Source organism: Meleagris gallopavo, chromosome 10, assembly GCF_905368555.1.
Source record: "Meleagris gallopavo chromosome 10, MGAL_WU_HG_1.1, whole genome shotgun sequence".
Taxonomy (NCBI): domain Eukaryota; kingdom Metazoa; phylum Chordata; class Aves; order Galliformes; family Phasianidae; genus Meleagris; species Meleagris gallopavo.
Genome location: NC_139413.1, coordinates 26,855,562 through 26,881,565, shown reverse-complemented (window position 1 = coordinate 26,881,565; position 26,004 = coordinate 26,855,562). Strand labels below are relative to the sequence as shown.

The 26,004-nt window shown below is 38.2% G+C and overlaps 1 protein-coding gene across 10 annotated transcripts in view; it reads right to left on the bottom strand.

Annotated features, from left to right (window-relative positions):
* PATJ (PATJ crumbs cell polarity complex component) overlaps window positions 1-26,004 on the bottom strand; it is a 142,999-nt gene that overhangs the window by 111,696 nt on the left and 5,299 nt on the right. For 8 of the 10 annotated variants that reach the window (XM_085231934.1, XM_085231937.1, XM_085231935.1 and 5 more), the window contains 12 exons: window positions 24,382-24,464; window positions 23,212-23,267; window positions 22,965-23,131; window positions 21,143-21,334; window positions 19,635-19,774; window positions 17,707-17,905; window positions 15,926-16,054; window positions 14,195-14,407; window positions 12,128-12,230; window positions 10,359-10,450; window positions 8,996-9,131; window positions 2,578-2,654 (listed from right to left, as the gene is read on the bottom strand). In XM_085231934.1, the coding sequence (XP_085088060.1) occupies window positions 2,578-2,654; window positions 8,996-9,131; window positions 10,359-10,450; window positions 12,128-12,230; window positions 14,195-14,407; window positions 15,926-16,054; window positions 17,707-17,905; window positions 19,635-19,774; window positions 21,143-21,334; window positions 22,965-23,131; window positions 23,212-23,233 (1,470 nt within the window). In that variant the 5' untranslated portion in view covers window positions 23,234-23,267; window positions 24,382-24,464. Of the gene's footprint in view, window positions 1-2,577; window positions 2,655-8,594; window positions 8,730-8,995; window positions 9,132-10,358; window positions 10,451-12,127; window positions 12,231-14,194; window positions 14,408-15,925; window positions 16,055-17,706; window positions 17,906-19,634; window positions 19,775-21,142; window positions 21,335-22,964; window positions 23,132-23,211; window positions 23,268-24,381; window positions 24,465-26,004 lie in introns of all 10 variants that reach the window. The other 2 variants (XM_085231942.1, XM_085231938.1) reach the window with 2 other exon arrangements.

The following is a 26,004-nucleotide window of genomic DNA, read 5'->3' as shown; positions in this document are numbered from 1 at the left end:
AGAAAAATGACTGTTAGAAAAATCTCTGACGCCCAACACATTTTGCAATGTTGTGATTATGCTTTATTAGAGGATTCAAATATTATCCTATTCCTGAAGCCTGAGTGACAATTTTAGTCAAGTCCAGTAATCCTCTATAAGCACAGAATGCCATTACATTTGACACAAATACCCACAGCAACTTGCCAATCAGAACTGAAAATTACAATGGCCTAAATTATTACTTCAGGCAACAGTAGAGCCACCTAACATCTAGACTAAAATGCTATCTTCTGCAGAATGTTTCTAACACAGCTTGAAATACATGAGTTTAATTACAAATTTGAATGCAAAATGAATCATATACAAGAAGTAGAAGAAATCCCTTCAGTCTATCTCGAGGACTTTTTTTTTTTTTTTTTTTCAATTTGAATGCAATAACTCTAAATATTTTCCACCAATTTTCTTGTGAAGCTCTTCCTTAACAGAATTCGTTTGTAGCCATAGAAGGATATTTATTCAAATTTTAATTGTAATCAGATGAAATCTGTAGTGATCTACAGTCCAAGGCTGAATTCTGGGTCACTGTCATTTAGGTTTTTGGGAAGTCAGCTCTATTTGTTAAGATTGGAAAAATACATAGCCTTGCAAAAATCAGGTAACTGTTTCCATTCAGGCTGCCTTGGAAATTTCTAGTGTAACAAAGCAACCTTAAGTCTTGGCTTGTTCTTTCAGCTTAACTTTAAATAGGGCTTCCAGAGTCCTGTCTTCTACCCCAGTACCTCGGGTATTTTTCCCAACAGGCAGAATCTGTTTCATGTCCACTCAGTTGTAACTACATGAATCTAGGACCGATAACTCCTCAGCCAGACTGTTCTCAGCTAGGTACTTGGCAACAAACACCACACAGCCATAAATCCCCAAACAGGCTCCCAGGGTGTCTTTCCTTTCAACAGGATCTCAGTTTTGTTCGTAAGTTGCTACCACAAAGGACTGGAAACACAGAAGCCACCAGTGACACTAAATCCTCTCTTCAAACAAGGAGAGAAATACTTAAGAGAAGTCCTCCGACTCACAGTCACCTTCAGGGCAAGTTTCAGGGGATCTGAGTGCAGGGGCAAGGACAGTGAGAAACAGAGAGTGAGCCATCAGGCTGCAGTCTAGCTAAACGCTGTTACTTAACACAGACAAGCAGACCAGATGACAAAAACTGGAAGAACCAAAAACTGACCTTCAAAACAGGGTGTTGTAACAGCTTCCTTCTATTTTTTAAAAGGACCAACTATTAACGTCTTAACACTAAATGGCCTCAAGTTGTGTCAGGGAAGGTCTAGATTGGATATTAGGAAGAATTTCTTCTCATAATTTGGAACATGCTGCCCAGGGCAGTGGCAGTCACTGTCCTTGGGGACCTTGAAGAAATGGGGATGCTGCACCATGTGTGGACACAGTGTGGTGGTGGACTTGGAGCACTGGGTTGATGGCTGGGCTCAGTCTTAAGGGTCTTTTCCAACCTAAGTGATTCCGTGATTTTCACTCCTGCCATTTTGCTGGCGGCAGCTCAAGAATTAGAAACGCACAGTTTCACAAACTAAGCAGGTTTTTGTCCTCTGTGGGAAGCACGATAGTGCTAAGGAAGAAATATCAGACTCTTGAAATGTAAGGATGGGAATACCAAGCAACTGAAGTGGGCAGCCGACCAGATTTATGACACCACGTACATAATCTTATACGAACTTCAGATCTTAAAGCAGTGCTAATGGAAAGAAGCGAAGTGAGTTCCTCAAGACAATTCTTAAAGCTACTTTAAATCTTCCAGAGAGCAATTGGAATGATGGCTACTCCAAGTAGTAAAAATAAGTGTCTCTAAATCAACTGGACAAGCATTGCAAAGACAAACAGGGCATTTCGCTGGTGGCAGCGAGAATTTTTTAAGGCTTCAGAAGGAAGGTTGGCTGGAATGTCTTTTAATCTGTACTCACTGGCTAACGTAGCAGGAGCGAATTACCATTTCAGTCAACTCCTTATGACAATTAATCAAAACAATCTTTTGCTTGGCAATTATTTAATACAAGGTGAAGAAATATCTAATAGGCACTGGCACCATGAAGTTACATTACCTTGAATTACTTCCTGTTTGTCCAGTATGTTTGAAAATCATTCTTACATCTTTCTAATCAAATCCTCAGATTATTTGTGAAACATCACGATTTTATCTTGAACTGTGGCGGTTGTTCTTTTTTTTTCTTTTCAGTGTGCAATAAATCTAACAGTTTCTAAATAAAATCATAAAAATGCCACGTATTTTAAGTGGCTGCTGTGATGTAGATTTAAAAAGACTGCCCATTTTCTTAAATCTCCATTTCTGTCTAGTATCTGTGTAACAATTTAACAATAGTATCTATATAAACAGTATTTACAAAAAGTATCAGCTATACCATTTCTGTATTTCAGCCCCGATGCTAATGGAAACAAAGCTTGATGTTACTGATCTGTTCCAAATGCTGAACTGTTCTATAAACAGCCTGTAATAAGCTCACAAAGCTGTAATTTTAAAAAATAACACACATGAATGTAGTTTATTGAAAGGTAACATACCATAACTTCATATTCAGGGCCCAGCAGGTTTTCCCACTTGGACTTTAGATCATATGCAGGAGGGAATGGGTCTCTTCCTAAATATGAAAGGCAGGATTAAATTTACATTTTGCATTCAGAAATACATTTGCTTCTCAACACTTCCATAAAAATTCAGTGTAAATAAAAGATTAGAGGAAATAATCACATATGCAAAAAAAGAAATGGCATTAAGCTGAGTCTATCAAACAGTGCAAATCAAAAATGACTTTCTAAGGAAAACAATGCAAAATGTCAGCTAGTGCTAAAGTGTGATTTATTCAGCTGAGTGGCAGAAGAGGTGATGCTTGCATTGATGAGATGTGAGTTCTGTACCATATAGTACTGTAAATAAATCATTCTTTCAGGCTGCAAAATAAATCTCACATGACTTCATAATTTGTTGCTATAAAAATGCATGCCACTCCAAGGGACCATTATCTTCCACCAAAATGAACCCCTGAAGAAGTAAAACACCTGACAAGATACTGCTGTTATCATGGAGCTGTGTAAGCACAATGCAGTTACACACTTTGTTTATACATTTGGCAGGTACAAAGGCTTGTCTAGTTTAATTAGGCCAGTAAGTAACATGAGCTTTAATATAAGCTCCAGTTCTAAACCAGTCTTCCGTGGGAACTTGCCTATCTTGACATTTATATCTTTTCAGCTTTCTTACTTATGCAACCAAGGCAGTATTACAGTCATGTAAGACAATTTGACAGAGCTAGACAGCATAAAATGACTGGCTGCCCTGCATTTGACCTCCTCCAGAAGCTCAGCACACATATAAAGTTCCAAGCTGAAGCAATGTTTAACTGGTAGGAATCAAACTCTAAAGCAAATTCCATCTAGCAGCTACAACAGCAGCAACTGGAGTCTGAATTACTGAAAACTGTTTTTTTCCCCCCGAATGACTGTAATAGTTTGTCAGATGTCTAGACAAGGCACAGACCACTTAGTACTGCCCATGTGTCACACTGAAACTTAGAATGTAAATCACAACCTCACATTTTGCACGCAAATGAGCAAGGAAAATGCTCTGGGGGAGTGGGATAGATTTAGAAGTCACCAAGAAGCTCAGAACCTACCTAGTAGGAAAAGCAAAGACACATGGGATGCCTAGCTGCCCTTATTTTCAACACCTTCATAGATTGCAAAGATAAAACATGTGAGCTTTGCAATAGAATCCTCATTACATCATCTTTGATGTAGAACTTTGATGTTTTCCACTCATTAAAAATAAAGATATAAAGTTAAGTTATAAAACATAACTGTATTTCCTCCTTCACTTCCTGTCATGTCAGATAGGCAAATTCTGTCTGACCTGCACTGAGAAATGATATTACTTAGAGCCTAGGAACTGAGATTTCTCTTGGGAACATTCAGTGTGCCTTTAAGCAACAGACTCAAGTTGACTTAGATATTCAAGGATTCCAGCAATTCAGATGACCATTTTCTGTCACCAAAAGAAACTCCACCAATCATGAAAACTTGGGTGCTGTTTTTTTGTTTCTTTCTTTGTTTTTAGATGCAGACCACGGCTCTCTTTGAAATAAATTATCTTCTTTAGAAAAGAGAAGACAATTTGTACTGCAATTCTGGAACACGTCTTGAGATTTTTTCTTTCATTTGAATTTAATTGAAGTTCCTAGGGAGAAGTCTTCTTCATGAGCTGTATTTTCATCACAGGCTGACCGCTATCATTTACTTCCCAACTGTAGCAAAAACAGAGCATCAGTGCATCTTCCTACTCCTCCTATTTGCATAAGCGTTTAGGAACAAAAATTCTTGTTTCTTTTCTATTTCCAAGCTATACCTTGGAAAGCTATACACATGACTTAAGAATCTGCAAAGCCCTGTGCAGTCTGATACGGATTTGAAGGTTCACTAGGAGCAATAAATCTTAGGGTCAGGCTCAAAGTTCAGTTCAGCAACTGTAAACTATGCTCAAATTGGCTGAAAACAGATTTCTTCATCAATTCCTGAACACATTACCAAAGCTCTATAGGTTGTACAGAACAAGTGCTGATGCACATCTCCACGTGAAGTTTGCCCCTTTCTTTATTTCAAACACGCGTGGAAGTAAGTCTCTGTCTGTAACTTCCTTGGAACTGTGGAAAAGCAGGACGAGCAGGTTTGGATTAGATACATTTAATTTCAACACTATTGCTCAATTCACCTAAATGCTCCTTTTCCCTCCAAACAGCTTTTTCCACATGATAGTTAATAGAAGGTTTCTTTTTAGTTTCTCATCCAGCTGGACTTCTCATGAGCTGAGGTATGTACTACATCTTCTGGAATGTGCTTCAGAAACGAAAACGCCTCCCAGGACAGCTTCTATTAGCAATAACTTCCAACATAATCACCCTCCTGTCCTTCTGCCTGCACTTTTACACAGTTTTTCCTTTCTCACTAGGCAGCATCAATTAAAAAAGAAACAATCACACACGTACTGTAAAAATGGTATTTTTTTGGTCAAAATTGCTGGCTTTTTCTGAACTGGAATCTTTTCTTGTAATCTCCTCTGGATTTCATGAACTCACGATACAGGAACATCTCCTGTGCTCTAGTATATTTCACTAACACACTTCATCTTCCCTACTGTCGGATGTTTTTCTCCAGCCATCTTCAAGCTCCTGGCTACCATCATCACATCTTCAGATTCTGAGCGCTGCTTCAAGGCAAAAGAAAGCAGCTCTGCCCAGCTCGCAGCCTTGCAGATGCAGCTGTTAAGTTAATTGCCTCTGGTGTGCTAGGAGAAAGTTTCAGGCCTCGTGCACACTGCTTCCTAAACTGCGTTGCATTTGTAATAGCATTGTTTAAGCATGTCTTAACCTGGTCAGAATTACTATTTAATACCTCTCCAGGAAACATAGTTTAATAAGAATTTCACACAACTGGGCTTAAAAGGAAGCAATGTATAATTTATAAAACATACTTTTTGCATTAAACTTTTAGAGGCATTTCCAGAGAATAGTCAGAGCCTTGAATTAGCAGTATTTACTTTAGCACCATTATAATTAAGTGTCCATCACCATGTCCAAAATAAACACCTATCTTTGGAATCTGGCAACTACACCGAGGTGGAATCTTAGACATCATATTTCAGCATGAATAGAATTTGCAATTAAGTGTTTCAACTTTTTAACAAAGATACACACATTTTACAGCAAAAAAGTTTTGCAGAACCCTGTAAATTAATGTGTTTTTTCCCCATGAAAAATCAGTTTACTCAAGCAATGATGTTTGCTTATTAAAGGCCACCGATTCTGTACTCCATTATAAAACCACGTCCCTTTCATTTTCCTGTAGGTCCAAAAAGGACCAGCACAACCAGGTGATACCGAGGGCAACATCCAACTGCAGACAAAGAATACCCACACTGATTAAATTTTGGCATCTCAAGACACACTGTGCAAACAAACACATCAATCTACATTATCCAGGGTAAGGGGAACTTGTATACTATGTGTTTTTCCATTCTTCCATGCATACTTGCTCCATGATGCACCATGATACTGTCTCTGCTAGCAAACAGCAAGGGTCTAGCCAGGAGGTATGAATTCCAGGCACCAAGGTTCTTCAGACTCAGGTACATCTGCACCATACTCCATGGTGCTCCAAGAAAGGAATAATGAGATTAGCACAGCATTGGAAATGAGGGGGAACCACTCACATACATAAAATTTGGTTAAAAACACCTACAAAAACTAGGAGGTTTGGAACACTTACGGAGAGGCAATGGATCCACATCAAACAAACTGAGTATACTGTGAAAAGGGCTCAAGAATACAGTTAGATCCAAGCTGCCTCTTAGCGGAACAGAAAGCTCTGAGACAGGTGTAGGTAACACATCCTGAGACAAAGAGTTCGGTAACTTCAAGACAGGTAAAAACCATTTTAGTTCCCCACACAAACTGGTCTTGGCACTGATGTGCTGTACATGCACAGTACTAGGAAACAAATTCCTCAGGAAGTTCTTTTTGCATCTGTCACTGTGACACAAGATAACCCAATCACAAGTAGTCAGGAATTGACTGCAGAGATATTGTTCACTTCAGCAGAAGAGAAGACCTTATGCACAGAAAGTTCAACAGGATTTAGAGCAAAGAAAGGACTAGGTACTTGAAACAGGACAGTGTATTGTTCTTTGAGCCTCTGGCACAGTGAGCCTAAGTCCTCCTGGCTCTTCTGAGCCGAAAAATGTCCTGCAGCTCCTAAATACATCCTACTGCTAAGCCCTTAAATTCTTCCACCAGTGTAAATACAGATCAATATACACTTTTCACTCATACAGCTAAAACAATGATTTGATAACCTTAAACCATAGCTACTCAATCACCTCTGTTTTGGCTTCCTATTTCTGGGAACACGCAAAAGTCACAACAAAGGATGTCTGGTTATAAGGCTTGGACAGAAAAGTAAAACAGAATGGTGCATAGAAACTGCTAACATTTCTCTCATTTCCAGGTTGTCTTTAATACTGACAGATCTTCCACAGTCATAGCAAAATTGTTATTCATTGACAGTCATAATTTAGACTCCTCCATTGCATCTACATATTTAAGAAACTACAAGGCATAAGGATAATTTATGCTGACTTCAACACAATCTGTAGAAATTCACCCAGAAGTTACTGTAGATACGGCCAGAAATCAGCAGAGAACTGAAGCATACCTTCTGGAAAGACCAAACCCGAAGAAATCCATGCCTTTGTGATCTGTCTCTATGCCCAACTGCCTTTACTGGTAAAAACGCATGTCTAATTTCAACTCCTATCCAGCTTCCAATTCCAGTTATCAGGTTTTATACTGCCTTTGCCAGATTCTCAGCTAGCTGCACTGGTGTGCAGTCAACATCCTCCCAGTCCATCTAGTATGCTCAGGACAAGCAAGCCAGAGACTCAACTCTAGTTTCCAGCAGTAGTATGGGAGGAAGCACTATGCAATGATATTAGTACTGCAAGATAAATGAGTTGGGTCTGGGAAATAGCAGACAGCAATGAGAGGCTCATTGCCAAGTCAGGAATCTCACAGGAGGTCAACATAACTTATGCCAGGCTTCCTGCTTCTCTGGCACTCCAGGAAATATCAGTGATCAGGAGCACAATAAGCAGGGCAAGCAAACAGGAGGGAGGCAGTTGGTACACAGATGAGACAGATGTTAATCATGGAAAATGACCTACAAGTGAAGATGTCACAATACACGAATCCCCATCTCTGCTGCTGCAGCCACCTCTGGTACTTCAGCAAGCCCTGCTCATTTACAAATTCCTGAAAAGTTGCTGCAGCCCAGGTCACAGGCTGTGAGAGGCCAGGTCAAGGAGCTCAGGAGGTGAGTTCTGATCTAGTTTCTGCAGGGCCAGAAGACAGAGCAAACAGGCATCATGAACTAACAAATATTTAGAAAAGGCTCTGCAGAGGTGGGAGCTTAAGACCTGAGAGTACAAGAAGGAAGATATGACTGAGGAAAGATTGGACTACCAAGTAAAGGTGAACTCCCAGGAGGGTGGAAGCTGACTCTGACTTCTGGCAGGAGGAGGAATGCTCCATCTTCATGCTCTTCACTTAGCGATTTGGTTCAAGGCCCTGACGGCAGAGGAGGATGAAAAAATTCTATCAGAAGATTGCAGGCAGGACACCTCACGTCATCAGAGAAAGATCACGGATAGAAAGAAGAGCTGGTGAGCTGGAGCAATTCAGCTGTACAGAGCCAATGAGATTCATTCTATAGTCCTAAAAGGGCTGTAACATCAATGGATATTATCTACCAATGTACCAGCAAGTCTGTGGACAGTGTTACTTTTGGGGTATGAGGTTTGGTGAAGGAGTTGATAGATGTAACAGGTAGTGCTTTACTTCAAAAAGGACTTGAATAAAAGGTATAACAGAACAAAGGCTACAGACAACACAGGCCATGACAGCTAATCAGAATTGAAACTAGGTTAAAGGCTTTTTCAAAGACTCAGAAGAAACACTGCGAGACATTCTATCAACCTGATTTATGTAGAATCTGCAGCTTTTCATTTTGAAAATTTTCCTTCTGTTTTTGGTTTTCCTCATTCCTACTGTCCACACTAGTTTCAGTCCCTAAAGCTCCAGAAGATGCTAAATCTGGAACACTTGGCTGCACTGTGAAAATAGATGGGAAAAAAATAAATCAGACAGATCCTGCAAAACATATGAAGAAGTAACAACACTTCATTTACTGCCATTTTTGTTTGTGTTTCGGTTACATGGGAGTTTGACACTCAATTTTCCTCAAGTATTTCACCTTCTACAGTATGACCTTACCAAATCTAGAATCACGTGGGACTTAGCCCTAAATTAAGTCACTGTAAATTCAGCAGAACAATCAATCAATTACTGAAAAAGGGAGGGGAAAAGAAAAGTCTTACCTTTATCTGAACATCTTTCTGAAGAAACAGTAGAAGGCCTCCTCCTGAGTAAGGTGAGGCGTACAACCTGCCCAGTGTTACGCAGCGTCTCTACCACTTCTTGGTTGGTAAAATCTTGTATATTAACTCCATCAACCTAAATCACATCATATAGCAGTTGTCACATCACATTCTTATGCTGCACCACACATTTTAAGGGATGTCCACACTATTTTGTGCAGATGTTACAAGGTTATTCACTCAAGATTTTGCAAAAACTATCTCATGAAAACAGTTACGTTTCACTGATCAGATAAAATTTTCAAAATGCATTTTAAAAGGAAGCACAGCAGTAGTTTCTCTTGTGTTCACGGGCCAACAATAAAACAGGAAATTGCTATTCTAAGTGTGCACTGATTTCTCCCTATGATTTTTTTCAATTTGCAAAGAACAATTTGAAAAGCATCACGGATGAAGCAAGAGTAGTCAACCTAGACATCTTTTCAGTTAATAATCACTGCTAGCATACCGCACACAGCCCTATGTACGTAATTGTATAATCAACTTTGAACAGCTTAATTAATAAACAAATTCAGATGTTTCAATTTACAGTTAGAATACTGTATACTCTCACTGTTAGATCACACATCAATAGGGGCTTCACCTGCAAACAGCAGATAAAAGCTGAAGTCGATATCAAAATTTCACTTTCATAAAGGAGAAGCTGACTTGGGAAGGTCCTGGAACAGCACACAACTTTAAAGACTATTTTTAAATCATATCTCCATAAATGTTATTTCTGAAAATAAAAAGATCGTGCGATTCATTCCTGCTCGTTCTGTGAATGCAATATTGGCCATTATTCAAATCAGTCCTATTCAAAGGTTTTAAGTTTTCTACAAATAAATCCTGGGCTTTCAAATATAAATTGTGACTATTAATATTTTGATTGTATCCACAGCGTTCTACACACTAATTAAGATCATAAAATGTGCCGCATCTTGCAAAATCTTAACTACCCTCAAATCCCGTTGAATTCAATAGAAGCTAAAGCTTCTCATCTTTACTTTAGGCCAAAAGCCAAGATTCTCCACTCAAACATTTTAATCCAAATGCCTGCCTCTTTGATAGTTAACTACCATTTAATACTTACTCGAACAACAACAAAAAAATATTTTAACCACAGAAAGCCAAAGCTCATTGCTGTAAAAATTCAAACAGAACATTTTAAGATGTTTCATCTATTCTACCTAAACAAATTCTTACTTTACAAAGCAGAGAAGGCTTAATTAATTTTAGAAAGTCTCCAGTAAGTTGTTCTTCCAATGCTGAGACGTGTAATGAACCACCCGTTTACAATACATAAGCAGAATATTTTACTTACAGCAACAATTTTGTCATGAACATGAATTTGGCCATTGTGGTCAGCAGCGCTACCAGGTATTATGTTTTTCACAAAAATCCCTGAAGATTCTGCTGGTAGTGGCAAGGGAGGAAGGGAAACAAGTCATTAAGCTAATTTATTTTCTTGTTAAGCTTTTTTTAACTACAGCATTTCTCACACAGTTGTACACACAGCTACGATTCTGCAAACAACCAACATTTGCACATTACCACTTTACACAGCTTGACATGGAGTAACTGAGGACATCTGAAGGAAATAACTAGCAGTGGCACAAGCAGCACACAACCTATATGCTGACTTTGATAATTTTTCTTAGAAGTGGCTCACAGAAGGCCACCTCCTCCATGGATTCATTCATTTCATGGGCCTTAAACCACAATCACATAAATCCATGCCGCATTTGATTTCAACAGGACTACCCAAGCTAAAAGTAAAGTATGTGCTTAAGTACTTTGATCAAGACTTCAATCATCCTCTTCTAGCTAAAGAATTTAGTCCTTTAAATCTTAATGAAAAAGGATTTATTAAAAAAAAAAAAGGGAAACATGGTAATCAGAAAAGCTGTCCTTTGTCATGTTTGAAGTTTGATTATTAATTTTAACTTCTAATTAGATGTAGGAAAGTAAAAAAAAAAAAAAAAAAAAAAAAAAAAAAAAAACAAACCCAAACCCACAACTAACAAAACCACAACATCATCAGTTGAAATAGTAACTTCTCCCTTCCACCACCTCCCCACAGTCCCCATATAAAAAAAATGGTGATCTTTAACCACATTGGCACTTCATCCATCTTTTTGTCAACACTAAGCTTCCTCTGACATCCGTCCGACACAACTTGTCCGTGCTCAGCACTCTCTCCTGCTGGCACTACAAACCCATCTTTTCTCTTTGCCTCCCTGACCCATTTCTCAGCACCCACCACACCAGCCTGGGATTCCTCAACAGCAAGCCCACAGTACGTCCTGGCAATCAAGAGAGCAGTACTGCAATCCTACTTGCATCACATTCCCAGCATACTTTATCAAGTGCTATGAGAAGATTCTAACATTTGTGAAACCAATAGCTTAAATTAGAGCTATTATCCAGTCTTAAAAGGGGAAAAAATATCCTAGCAAAGGTATTTTTAGCTGTTCTCTAAGTTTAGGTACAGAAACACTCATCCAAAGAGTCATAAATCACCTTGTGATAGTGGCATACACATCACACTCATTTGTGCATCTCTGTATCTCCTGCCTGGCAGAGAAATGGACTATTTAATCCGATTGATCATTTCTATTCTAAAACCTACAATTCATTAAATAAATGAAAGTGCATGTTGAGCTATTTTGGACGTACTGAAGATGTCATTCAAAAACAGATGCAAACTGGGGACATGCAATTCTCTGTTTCTTAAACTCTTCTTAAAACGTTCCATCTGAAATGTGAAAGGTATCACAGGGCAAAGCAAGGAATAGTGCAGGCAGCCTGTATAAGCAGGAACTCTGTTACAGTTCAACATCTTGCACAGCAACAACACAAAGGTGTAAAATTCACAGTCCAGCAGTCAAGGGGGAACCATTTAATAAGATAATTACAACTCTAAAAAAATCTATGGTTCAATTTCACTTTGTAGCAAGTTCTTTAAACATCATCTTCATAGATTTTGCAGGTTATACTGTTTCAAAGAAGTGCTCTCCATTTGATGTGCAGTGAATAAAGAGTATTTGAAAAGCTCCTCTCCTGGACTTGACTAAATCTCATAGAACTCACCTACATCGCATGCACCAGCATATCCAACAATTGTTATCCCCAGGCTTTGCCCATTCTTTTTTATAAGTTCAACATCATGGGTCTCAAAAAGAATGGTATTATCCTATAAATAAAGCACAAGACAGTTAAAAAAAAGCCAATTTCTCAGTACCAATAGCGTATTGCAGGTTAAGATCTTCATAAGTGAGCAGTGATATTGATTTTCCTATTTTAGGAGGTATTACACTTGCAAAGGTGAAACATCCAGGATTTTCTCAATGTGTCACCCAAAGTCATTAATTGCTTTCAAAATTCTTTGCTACTATTTCTCTACATACTTGACAGACATATAATATTCATATTTCATTGAAAACAAAAGTTGTCATCGGACTGCTTAAGGGCCCTTGGATTCCACTGCCATTTGGTAATAACAGACTACCCAGTAAACCCCAAAAGTCAGCAGAAATCTTAAACACCTTCGCCTTTCCTGATAAGAAGGGTCATGAATCCACTTGTGCAAGCTGTTTCTGCTGGACAGTTAAGAAGTCAGAAAACTGGTATAAATACGCAGGCTTATCACATCACACATTCCTTTCAGAAAACAGTGATGCTAAGGAAGTGAGGAGCAACAGAAAAGGGATTTCAAAGCAGAGATAGGTTCGATGTCCTCAAACAAAGGAAATCACACATACACATGGTAGACACATTTGTACTAACAGGAGCAGTTGCCTACTTAAATGCAGCTCTGTGCGACCACGCAGGTGCCCGAGTTTATTCCTTGTTTCTATGCTACACTCCAAACCACAAAACCATATCAAAAGTCAATCTTTACAAAGGTTGCATCATTGACAATGATAACAATCAATTAGTCACATACAGGTCCTTCTCTGTGGCAAGGAACACTAAAACAGTATTTTGTACTGGAAACAAAACTTGGGCCAAGTTTTTACATAGCACAGGCCTCAGAAAATACGATATGACCAGAAAGTAATCCTTCATAGCTCCTCTGACTATGAATTTTTGTCATTATTTTCTTAAGAACAGAATATTTGATGAGAGAGGCCCACATTTAAGACTCCAGCCTTAAGGTATGTAGACTACCCATTTCATCTCTCTGCCACTCCAAATTCCTACTATGCTTCCAATAAAAGGAGCTTGAGGGGATTCAACTACTGCACTGACAGCTGCAGTCACAGCAGCCCACCAAAGAGATGCAAGGTATGCACTTCTCCTCAAAGCTGATGTCTGCCTTTGCAGTGACTGCCCAGTAAGCAAGAAGGTGAATTTCTAAGGACATGACTGCTAGTCTGACCTTTAAAGATGGTGCTTTAAAAAATTCACTCACTTCACTCATATTCAGAAAACTAGATAAAGGAGAAAAGGCTACTGAGATTCTACACCTAAATCTAAGCAGCACAGGAGTAGCAGATGGTGCACAAGCACAGCTTTGTTTATGTTTCAAGACCTACTGTACACTTAGTGTAGCATTTGTTGATTTTAATTACTCAAAACTGAAAAGAATGACTTCAAAAACAAGAGACTTTGATATGACCATGTTAAGATTTGCTAAAACAAGTTTCAAAATTTTTAGATATATTTCCTATCACAGACAGTAGTGTAGACTATGAAAACATCACACTTATGTTTCATAAAAAGATGATAGTGCTGAATAATTCTGGTTTGGCCATGGCACTCTGGCTTTCAGACTAGGGAAATTCACACAAGGCTTTAAATCCCCTTACAAATGATTGATTAGCAAAAATGTAATTCGTGAAAAAGGAGAACTAGAAGCACCGTTTATTGATAATATTCATGGTCTTGATAATTAAGTGAATGCTTTGAAATAAATTCCATACAGCCAGTCATTTCGATCCCAAGATTAGGGGCATTAAGAACATTAAAAACAAGGGGAAAATTACAGGAGATGGAGCAAAAGTAATGATCACTTAAATATATAAATACAATAACTGGAAACTCAGAAGAAGCGTTTCAGGTGTCAAAAATGCTCTCTGTTCTCCTCCTTTCTGGTCCCAAGCCACAAACATACTTAAAAAAACAGAAAAACGTAAGCAGACATCAGATACTTACATTTCCATTTTGAAATGAGGGTAGTGCACTGACTGGCCAGCTCACAGGAGCTGGTGGACTCTCTGTAATTTCACACTTCGGGTCTCTCGCAACTACCATCCTAACAGAATTCCCACAGTTTCTCAGCACTTGGGCGACTTGCTCGCTGCTCATTCCCTGCACGTTGGTCCCTCCAATCTGTAAGATGTGATCTCCAGTCCGGAGCCTCCCATCCTTCAAACATAAATAACATTGCAAAAATTTTTTTCAGGATGTAAAAAACTGAAACTGCCTATGGAAATTTTCATAACAGCCAATACAAGAGAATACAATCAGACTTGACCATCATTGTAACATATAAAGTAATTAAGGATGTTTTCAAAATACTAAGTGCTGTTTTTCCCACAGCAGTAAACCACGGTAAATCAGGCTTTTCAAAACTAAGATATACACAGGTTGAATCCCTGTGTTCCCAAGGAAATTTAGGAAAAAAAGGGCAAGAACATTTTAGAATCATAAAATGGCTTGGGTTGGAAGGGATCTCAAAGACATACAGTTCCAACCCCAAAATATATAATCTTATAGGCTGTTACATACTGCAGTTTCCTGGAATAAACTGCATAGAACAGGGGTTAGAATTTAAAGTTGCTAATAATGCTTCTATATTAACTTGGCAATTCTTTTTTCACACGACCAGTTCCAACTCAAGCAAGTAACTCCACTGAAGGTAACAGGGTTTTGCACACACACAAACCATTTTTTACATGATGATTATAATTCATGGCCTACATCATCACTCCTAGTATAAGCAAGCATTCATAGCACCAAATACTCAGCTGGTATTGATCAACACAGCCCTACCATCTTAGGTGCACTGATTTATACAGCAATCATAGTGGAGTTATTTCCAGGACTAACTCAAACTCATTTACAAATCCATCCAATTTTAACATATATATGCACTCATTATTTCACATGTTCTTAATGATGTCTCATTCAGCTGAGAATGATGTGGTGAGTTCTTAACTTACATGCTTCATTTGTAGCCAAGACACTTTATTCCTTACAGCAAAACAGGTGCTACACAATAATTAAAAAATACTCATATATACATGACAGGTTTAGGGGAAGTCAGTCAAGTAAGAGCCAGCATTTTCCATTAAAGCTCCCTGAATCTCCAGTTTTTGTTTCCATCCTATACTAGAGGAAGTAATTTAATAGAACATACATTCTTTTATATGTTACTGGGTCTTGACTGTATGGACTGCGTGGGCTCCAGTTCTCAATGCAACAACTTTTCATGACCAAATTCACATTAAAAATCCAAATCTTGCATGTATTTTGCTCCTGGAATGTAGCTACACTCAGTGCTGGATCTTTAAAGACTGGCAATCAAAAGTTGCAAATCAAACCTATACAACTTTAAAAGATATCAGAAACTTCAGGAAGCCTTGCAGAAAGTATCAGAAGTACCGAAACTACGAGAAGGTTAGACAACTTTTTAGCATTTCTGCATGTTCAACAATGTTGCATAAGCCAAAGCACATCTGAGAAACAACTTAATTTGTATCAGGTGCTGACTTTTTCCTTAATCATACTTCAACATATTTATTTATGAAGTATATATTGGCATTCAGAGTTTGATGCTATCAGCTTCCTTTTGTTTAAGCATCCTAGTTTATTTTAAGACTGTCAAAAGCAGTTAATTATACTTTGCAATCAAATAAGAAGTGACATAATATAACAAATTACCCGATCTGCTAATCCTCCAGGAACAATGGTTCTTACAACTACACCACTCAGCTTTCCTCCTACAATTCCAAAGCCTAATCCCGAGCCATCGTTAATCAGCTCAACGTTTTCAACGTGGCCCCAACGAATCTGCAATTAATAAGAAGAGAAGACTTTAATTTCAGTCCATCTTTAATGTTTCTCAATTTCACCTGTACCAGGAACAACAACAAAAATCAAAACACCTCTTCTTTCTTTGCCACATACCGGAGATCTCTTGGATTTTTCTTCTGTTGGCTTCATTTCCTTATAAATATGCAGTGGGATTTTCTCCTCTCTTATTAAACATACACTTTGTCCTTTACTTTCATAACAGGATACTAGGAAAAAGCTTGACTAAGAAGAAGTAATTCTAAGATTTTCTTGCCAAAATGAAAACTATCCTTCTAGTTTTTCAGAAATCAAGGATATTGCAAGCAGAAGAACAGTCCAGAAGCTTGAACTGGCCTAGTTTTCATTTAGCGTTGCCCAAATTCTTCTATCTGTTATGTCACACACTCTAAACAACACCAGCACATGGTGAATTAATAGTGCTGTATCAATCCTGCCATGCTGAATTGGAAGCGCGTTTCTAAGCTACGCTGTACGATGACCTTATGTTCTACAAGACAATCTGAAAATAACAAAGCTGTTAAGTAACCCAAATGCAGGCAGTGTTTCTGTCAGATTAATATCTCATAGAAACCAAAATGGAGCAAAGTAGGCAGATTTAAGTCTTCTGTGAATAAAGGATTTATTAGCATACTGAAAATCTTTGCCAAAGCCAGTTAAATATCATAAAAGGAGTTTAAAGACCCCCTGTAGAGATATATATTTGTATTTTATTTTGTTAGTCTGTTCAGTGCAGATCTTTCAATGAAAAAGCAGTTAAAGTTTAATTCTTTAAAATTTTCAGTGCAATAAACAATATTGATCATGCACTAAAACCTTCAGATTTCACTACCTCTGTAATAATCATAAGGGAAATAATTACTGAGAGTAAGGAAAAACACTGCTCTTAACCAGATTTTCATCAAAACCTGCTAGCATAATAAATTAAGATTCCAATATTGCAAACCCTGGATTTAGGTGTGCAGTTCAACCAAATTCAATGAAGCCACCTGGACCATATGGCTTGAACACAGATGCAGGCTCAGCCTTAGCTTATTATATCTGAGTGACAATCACTCCTTGTTAAAGAAAACAAAAGGGTTCACAATGAATGAAATCCATAGATTAAAAAAGAAGATAAAAAAAAATAATGAATGGATAGGTTCTTCAGCAGATTTTAAAAAACCCACAAAGGCAAGGCATTTGGTTTTGAGCAATTTAAGTTTAGACTGGTTCTGGTATTTCAAGCACTCGATATGCTCACGACAGGTTATGTTTACAGTCTTTTAAGATGTAATCAGAGCATCTTTAATTGCTGAGTGCAAGTATTTTTCAGCTGGGTATACTTATAAAACACTTTATCCAGACTATGCTGAACAGCCCTGCTGCTAGGAATATGTTGATTTACTAGAACTTCTAGCACATAAAAACCCAGGACCTATTTTGTAACAGCTTCTTGCAGTGTTGCAATGGAAGTGTTATACTTACTGCATGATCAGCCTAAATCAAATGTCACTACAGACAAAACACAATTTAAAAAAATCCCAAAATCCTGTATGTATGCTGATACAAACACTTAAAACTACAAAAAAAAAAAAAAAAGCATCCAGCATAGTTCAAAATCTGATTTTGACTGTATTACAGCAACTTACAGTCCCAGGTGGATTTGTATCACTCAGTGAGACAGGCGAAGTTCTGCTGTTTCCTTGAACTGGCTCCCTAGCAACAACCAGATGTAAAGATCCTGTGGATTGCTGGAGGAGTGCAATAGCGTGCTGATGAGAAATGTTCTGATCCAATGGGGTGCAATTAATGGCCAGTATGTGGTCATTTTCCTTTAGTCTTTGATCCCTTAACAAAACATTAAAAGAAATCTCAAAACGCAGCACAGTGACTTCCCATGCAAAGTTTACATAAAGAAAAAAAATCTACTCATTAGACTGACTTCAACTTACAAACGACACACAATACACATTGAACTGCCCAGCCAAAGTGTGACCCAACTTTATCACAGTATGCAAGTTTATTCAATTTTTTCCTTCAACTATTCAAAATTCAATTAAATCTCCTCACTTTCTTGATGATGTTAAACTATAGGACAAAAAAAAAAAAAAAAAGTTGCAATTATACAGCAAACTAGGAACTATTCTTCATTACTTTTAGCATCACATGACATTATATCTAAGCGTCCACAGCTCAGGCTACAATATTGTTTTATATCATCATCTGACCCTAAAGATGGTCAAGCTGTATATTTATATTTTATTCAAAAATTATATTATCAAAACTCAGACATCAAACTTTCTTCAGGCAGTGGACAGTTCAATTTATATTATACTTTAAGATAACATAAATCTCACAGTTAATTTATCTGAGTGATGAATTTAGATTTGTGACAAGAGAGAAACCATCACTTATCTGCTTTGTTAAATATTCATTCTGAGCACGAGACCAAACTGTTACATAGACAGACACTGCCTTCAAAGCTCTGTAGGAATCCAAAAAAGGCTCCAGGAGATCTCATCTCAGAACCAAAACGTGAAACATGCTGGGGAGATTTCTGAAACCTCCAAAACAATATAGCTGTACATCTTAACTAATGCATTTTAAAGTTCATTTTTATCATGCCACATTTAAGATGTTTTCCTGAAATGCCTTTCTTCAGGCATTCGCCATATTTTAGACTCTCTCATCAAAGAAAGTGAGCAGCAGGTCATCAAATCCTGAAGTGAGATATTCACCCTCCTTTGACATCCAGATCAGTCCATCTGTCTCCACTTTGAAAGAGCCTAATATGCTTTTCTTGCAAGCGTTCTCTGGTGTGTTCTCTGTGGGCCCATAGCCATTATCATTCCAACCTCTCCCCACTCTTTTTGTCATCCTGTGTTGGCACTTCCTGACATGTGTTATTTAAAAAGTGACACCAATGACTTGTAATCTAGACACATTTTCTTTAAACATAATTCCAAGCACTGCATTTGTCTCATGCCAACTCTTGTGGTTTTACAATCACATTTTGTTTTTCAAGGATTGCTCTGTCTTTTGTTTTTGGGTGAGAACTCACAGATAATACAAAAAAAAACTGCCCGAAGCCTCGATTCTATGATGACATCTGTGCAGGGATCTGCTGGAAGGACTGGATCTTAATTTACACAGGAAGCACACAGTAAACCCAACTATAAATAGAGCATTGTCATAGGCACATAAATAAAGAAGTGAAGGGGAAAAAATCTTTCAGTAATACAATGGATAAAAATCCAGAGGCTAGTTTTTATTTTCCTCGTACTCTTTTCCAGGCTGCCTTTGTTTTTCAATCAGTACTCAAGATTCTCTTAAGTGAGTCATGTTTTCTGGAAATTCCATTTGTGAACAGCATGGATATTTGAAACTCCTCTGAAAATCTGATCCTCAAAACATGAGTCTGTTTAGCTGAAAAGCCAGAACTCGAGATACCACCACCAAAGTATCCCACCAGATAATCCAAACAAACACGTTAGCCTGACAGCCACCAATGCAAAAATCAGGCCCTGCTCTTTTCAGAATTGCTGCAATTTTTCCATTACAGTTACGAAGATCTCACCTGTCAGCTACGCTTCCTGGCTGAACTTCTTTGACAAAGATACCAACTTCTCCCGAGTTGTGATTTTTAAGGGTAACAACACTAAATCCAAGACCTCCGACAGAAGGCTTTTCAATCTTTATTGATTCTATTTGTCTCCCCTAGTAAAATAGAAAAAAATTGATTAACTAATTTTTAATGCAATAGAATGAGCTAGTTCAAAATTTATGCACCAGGAGAATTATTCCCCTCCTAAGACTAAACAAAGGCAAAATACTAAATATGTTATTCCTATAAAAGCTCCTCCATTTATTATTTTTAATATAGCAGAGTATTGGATATGCGAGCACTCTGAGATTCTGAAACCTCAGGGAATTTAAGAGCTGCTTTCACACTTCATTCACATTATGAGATGAATTCCAAACTGGATGAAAACTATGAACAAAGTGCTGTCTATAGCAATATATTTGGGGTTTCTGGAAATGCTGCACAGTTAAACTAAATTACTTGTCTTTTGGCTCCCTTAGCTTTTAATGCTGATTTTTAGGTACGTGTTCAAAAGATTGCAGCTTTTAAATAAAGAAATTAATTTCCTTCCCATTCCTGCAACTTCACATGTAATGCAAACTAAAAAAAAAAACAACAAAAAAAAAACCACAACAACAATAGAACTCTGCTTTTGCAACTGCCTGCTTCTCAGTTCAAATACATAATTTCTGGGGTAGTTTACTGGGAAGCGTTACTTAGGGAAAGCATTTCTATCACAGCTGTTTTATCCAAAATAATGTGCAGTCTTTACTGTTAAATCTTTTATCAGATGAGTTAATGACATGCTAACAAGAAGAGTTATGCTGAAAATATTACAGCTACATTAAGGTAGTCAATTAGCAACAGTTACTTAATATAGAAAGGCACGACTAACCAATTAAATTAATGGCTCAAAGTAACACAGAACAATGCACTCATGGTATAAATGCCAATTGCACATGGGTAGATGTCTGCACCTGTACAACTTCCATAAGCATCTGGTACATGCTACATCATGTTAATGAAATCAGCATCTGTCTGGCAAAGTTGAGACATATTAAATGAAGAGTTAAATAAAATATTACATGCCAGCTCTTTTAATCATTTGCACTGTTCATATATCAACAAAGCTGGTACATTTCCAATTCAAAATGTACTTGGTAAAAAATCTTTCCATCAAAACAAGTTTCTGCAGAAAATATCCATTTTCAATTAAGTGTCATCAAATACCAAAAAAAAGTTTTCTGGCAACTGAAACTTCATTTCTACATTGGTGTGCTTGGTAGAAAATAAAAAAAAATGGCAAAGAAAATACTTTCCATTGTTGACATTGTCTTTCACAGGGGAAAAGTAAAAAAGAGTCCTTGGTACCTCTGTTACTGGCTTAGGTTGCATCACACTCCAGGATGTACAACAAAACAGTATGCTTGAACAAGTACTCCAAAATCAAGCAAGAAAAGGTCTGACATTAAAGCTTGGTTGACTGAACCTAAAAGCCTTACCTTTGCCATCTGTTGGATGACTGTATTGAATTCATTAACTCCCAAGTTTGGAATGAAGGTAGATGCTTTGGGTTCTGGTAAACTGCTCTGTTTACTCACGTTTCCAGCAGTAACTGATTTGTCAGCAAACACCAGCAGTCCTCTCTTAGTAAAATCAAAATCTACTGACCGGTCAGGTGGCATGTAATTGAGCTGTTAAAAATGAACAGAGATGTAGTAAAACTTAAAAACGAACACAGATTTCAACATACGTAATTTTGAGTGAAGGCTGACAAACAAACACGTTTATTTATCCGTATTCTCACAAATGTACTCACCTGTATAATTTAGGTAATGTTAAGGTGTAAGCTATAATCAAGCTAGCATACCAACTTTAAACTGTCTTACAGAAAGGAATGTTCGCTAAATGATTCAGCTGTTTTTACTCCACACATTTCTGTCAGTTCTACCATTCTTTCTCACTGCTTGTGCCCATCTTCCTCATTTCTCCCTGATGTTTAAAGAGGCGCTCAAACACTGGTGGAACTGGCAGGCAAATTCAGACAGTTTTCACACAAGGATCACAAATTTTAAGAGTCACTTAACCACTCAAATGCCTACTCTATACAGAGAGAACCTAGGGCACAAGCTAACTACAACTGAATATGCTACCAGTGCTACAATTGGCAGTTCAATTTCCAGTCCTGGTAGAAAAGCCGAATCACTTCCAGTGCAACAAAGTAAACAAAAAAAAAATCCCCTCCTGAATGAAAGTTCTCAAAAGGGACAAGCTTAAGAAAAACTTATAGAAAACTTAATTTTTTAGACATGAAAGCCTGAGCATTCTGGATAAAAAAAAAATCCATTATGCCACAGTTACGATGCACGATCCTAGATTTGGATTTTTGCTCACTTTTAACAGCTTGCAGACGTGCACTCAAGATTTGGAAGATGGGAACAGATGCTCCAACAATGCAAACAAGGGAAGAAGACAAGTATGAATGGCAGAGCCACTATATGCTATGCAGGCAGCAATATTGGCAATATATTTAGCAATGACAGCACGGTGGCACCGTTCTCCTGGGACCTACCCCACCATATCTGCAGCTGGACAGGTTCAGTAACAGCAAAGACAGGGATTACTGTTGCATAGAGTATGCCAAGTCAGTCCCTGAGTTTTAAGCTTCCATGCCTGACTTGGCAAACTGCATGGTGGAGGTGTCATTAACATCCTTGTCCACAAGATCTAAGCACCTACTGGCATTGTAAACCAATCCATGCAAGTCACTTCTACTGCCATACCTAACTGACTTTAAAGCTAGCTTGGATATGTCAGCATCAGAGCTTGGCACATCTTCAGGGTGATTTTCTATATTTTATTTTCCAAAGCATGTTAACCATTCCTGTACAAGTCAGCAGCAATTAACTGATAGTTAATTACAGATTAGTAATCTATATCTATTAAAAATAGATAAGCGAGAAGGTGCTGCTAGTCAGCTGATAAACAGTATTTAGTTTCTGAGAAAAACAAAGAATCTCAGTTTCAACTTGTTCAGAACTCAAAGTATTAGAGCTGATGTCTTTTGCAGATGCTTTTCTCAGAATCTCACTCTTCTACATCCCTATCAAGGCACACTGCCCCATGACTAAAGCGTTGAAAGATCACTTCTCATTTCAGTAGTGATGTGGTAGATAGCAGCTTGACAAGAAAAAGGCCAGCACTGAGTAGCACCAAGTTACAGCTTATTAATGACCGTCCTCATCAATACATGCCTACACAGACTGTTCTGTTCCAACTTCAGCATAGTTACAATCACACCAACAACAGTAATCCTACACTCACTTGATCTTTCAGTTGCTTGATGGACTGCTGGAGGGTCAATATCTGGTTAAACAAAGGGCTCCTGAGCGTGTTGCGCAGAACAGTCAGGTTCTCATTATGTTGGACATCTCTTTTCTCACGCAGTTTTGCTTGCAGACGGTCAATGATCTGCAGCACCTGCTGTTTATCTGCACCACAAAGTAGTTATATGTTAGGAATGGAGCTTCGTTTCTCACCACTTAACAGTATTGACTTTCAGACTACATACCTGCAGCAGGGTTTTCAGGCATGTTGGAGGGTATTTTTGGAATCACTCAGAATAATCTAGATGAGATAAAAACAACAACAACAAACAAATAAACGATACCTTTGAGTAGAATGCTTTAAGGTAGAATGTCAATAAATGCAGTAATAAAATATTAACTGTAACAAAATTAATTAAGAAACACTACTGTTAGCTTTTCAGTACAGCCAGTTGCAGAGCAGCCCAGCACACTCAAAAATTTCTCCTTGTTCTGTGTGCTGCTTCTTTTACACTGGAAAAGGAAGATGAACAACTCTTTCAAAGATGAAGAATAATACATGTTATAAGACAAAAACAACAACAAATTGGTCAAAGAAATTAAAGGAGGTATGTTCAACCAAATTATTTGGAGCGAGAGCATTAAAACTGTCATCTTTTCAAATACACATGCAGTCTAAATCTTCATATTATTTAATAGGTACTTCCACTTGTTTTAATTATTTGTAGACAGTGTTCTCACAACAGCTCAGCCCTGCCACATGGCAATACAGGTGAAACCTTGACATAAAACAACTCCTCAAGAAGTTCCTATAAAATGAGGTTCCCTCCACTCACAGGACAGTATATGAAGGCCCCAAATTGTCTAACTCAACTCCTAGCCCAACATCTTCTTAATCACAGCTTTGGTGCCAAATAGGTGAGAGAAAACTATGTCCTCCTACTCCCCGTGCTTGCCTTTCTCTTTCCTATGTCTGAGACAATCTTTGAACAAACACAGTATCCTTTCCACCCTCTCTGCAATGCAAAAGAAAACAGGACTGCGGCTGAAGCTGAGGTCTAGATGGCAGAATAACAACAACAGACTTGCAATTAGCACTGATGATAAATTTGTACTTTCACTTGCCAGTTATTATGTTGATGTGGAGCCTGTCATTTTGAAACCTATCAAGGTATTTATATCAAAAACACAAGAAACAAGATTTCTTCACTTAGTACAAGCTCTTCTGAAAGAACTCAACCATTCAATAGCACAATTTAAGTAATTTAAACTGTGCCCTGTATGTAACAGTGCAACTTCAGAATAATATACATTTGGAATTACTTGGGGAAAAAAAATATATATACTAAAAAAAAAAAAGCTCTACATTTGCTTTGTCAATCTTGCAATCCAAGAGCCGTAAGTATATTGCTCACCCAGCAGAGCCTCTGAGCCTTTCAGCTCTTCCTCTGATGTTATCCACGTCCCAGCTGAAAATGTCTGGAGTTCCAGGAGGACACTGCAATACATAAGGGAATATTAATTAAGCAGATGAAAAAGAAAGAAAAAAAAAAATAGGTGGTATGTCACTAACCACAGTTTCAAATTTATGTACACTTTGCTGTATCTAAGCAGTTTTGGCTTCTACAGGAATTCCTGCACAACTCGGTGGATTCGCATGGTTTCCACCCAGGGCCAAGCAAAACGATTCCCTTTGCAAGACTATTAACAGATTTAGGAGGTCATTTTAAATCAAATTCATAGGAGGAGTTGAGGAGGCAGCACAGCTCCTGAAAGACTTTCAGGAATGCATCTGAACTTATGTAAGTTTTGCAGCTTTATTTCCTTTTCTATTCGAAATAAAACACTTCAAATAGCATAGCAGCAGCCTTTGATTCTGCACTGAGATCTGATTCTGAAGTACAGATGAAAATACCTTTTCCTTATATATTTTTGAGTCCTCGTCTAAAGTGAAAAGACAAAACTTCCCCTCCTTAGCTAAACATACTGTGTAAATCTTAACCAAACAGGAATATGAAAGTTTTTTTTTCCTTTATTCTCAATATAACTTCCCGTTTTCCCACCTCACATCAGCAATAAAACAATGAAGCAAACCAACAACAGTGAGATACAGAAGAACTCCTATAAGGAAAAGCGACTTGAAACACCTTTATGGCAGCAGCAGGGTGAAGATTAAACCCAGAAAAGAAATGCAGTATGGCAGGAAATAATGACAACTTGACAACATTGTACCCATCCAATAACTGGAGCCAAGAAGCCAAAGTTTCTTTCGTGCATTTTGTCCTCCTTCCTGTCCCATCTGGGCTGGCACTCATTCATCCAACCCCACAGTGAACCGGAGCAGGGAATTAAACACCCAACAAGCCCCCCACATTTTGGTGGGGCTGAGCCTCCTGCCCACCTAGTGCTCAAACAACAGCACGTGGGATGGGGCTGGGAACAGGACCACACCTTGCAGCAGCAGCTAGCGGTTGCAGCAGCTCAGCTGTGCTGGCAAACTGTACCATGAGAAATAGCCTGCGTCATTCAAAGGCAGCCTCAAAGAGCCGCGCTGACAGTCTCCAAGATTAATCTTTTTTTCCATTACAGCGGGTGTAACAATAGCAATTATGACAACGGGTGCAGATCCAAGAAAAAAAAAAATTAGAGTAGAAAAATGTGCGTAGGATATCTAGGCTCCATCTAACATGCCAAAGTCCCCTAGAGAAGGAGGTGAAAAAAGGAAAATATGAAATAAAATTTAAAAGAAATACATTAAAGAAAGCATCAAGCTTCCTGCTTGAGCTGCCCCAAAGCACTGCTGAGAGCCACTGCAGAACATTCTGCTCCAGCAGATGCTGAAGTGGACCTCAGGTACAGTTAGCAGGAAAGTTCAAGTTTACACAGCACTTTGGGATCCCTCGTGATTAAAGCTGGCCTCCAGACAGCGTGCAGTACGTTAAAACCACTCTCAGTATTTCTTTGTTCTCCTTTCTTTCATAAAAAGAGTGGGGGGGGAGGGAGGAAAGTGTGCTTTATTTTAAGGTAGACAGCTCCTT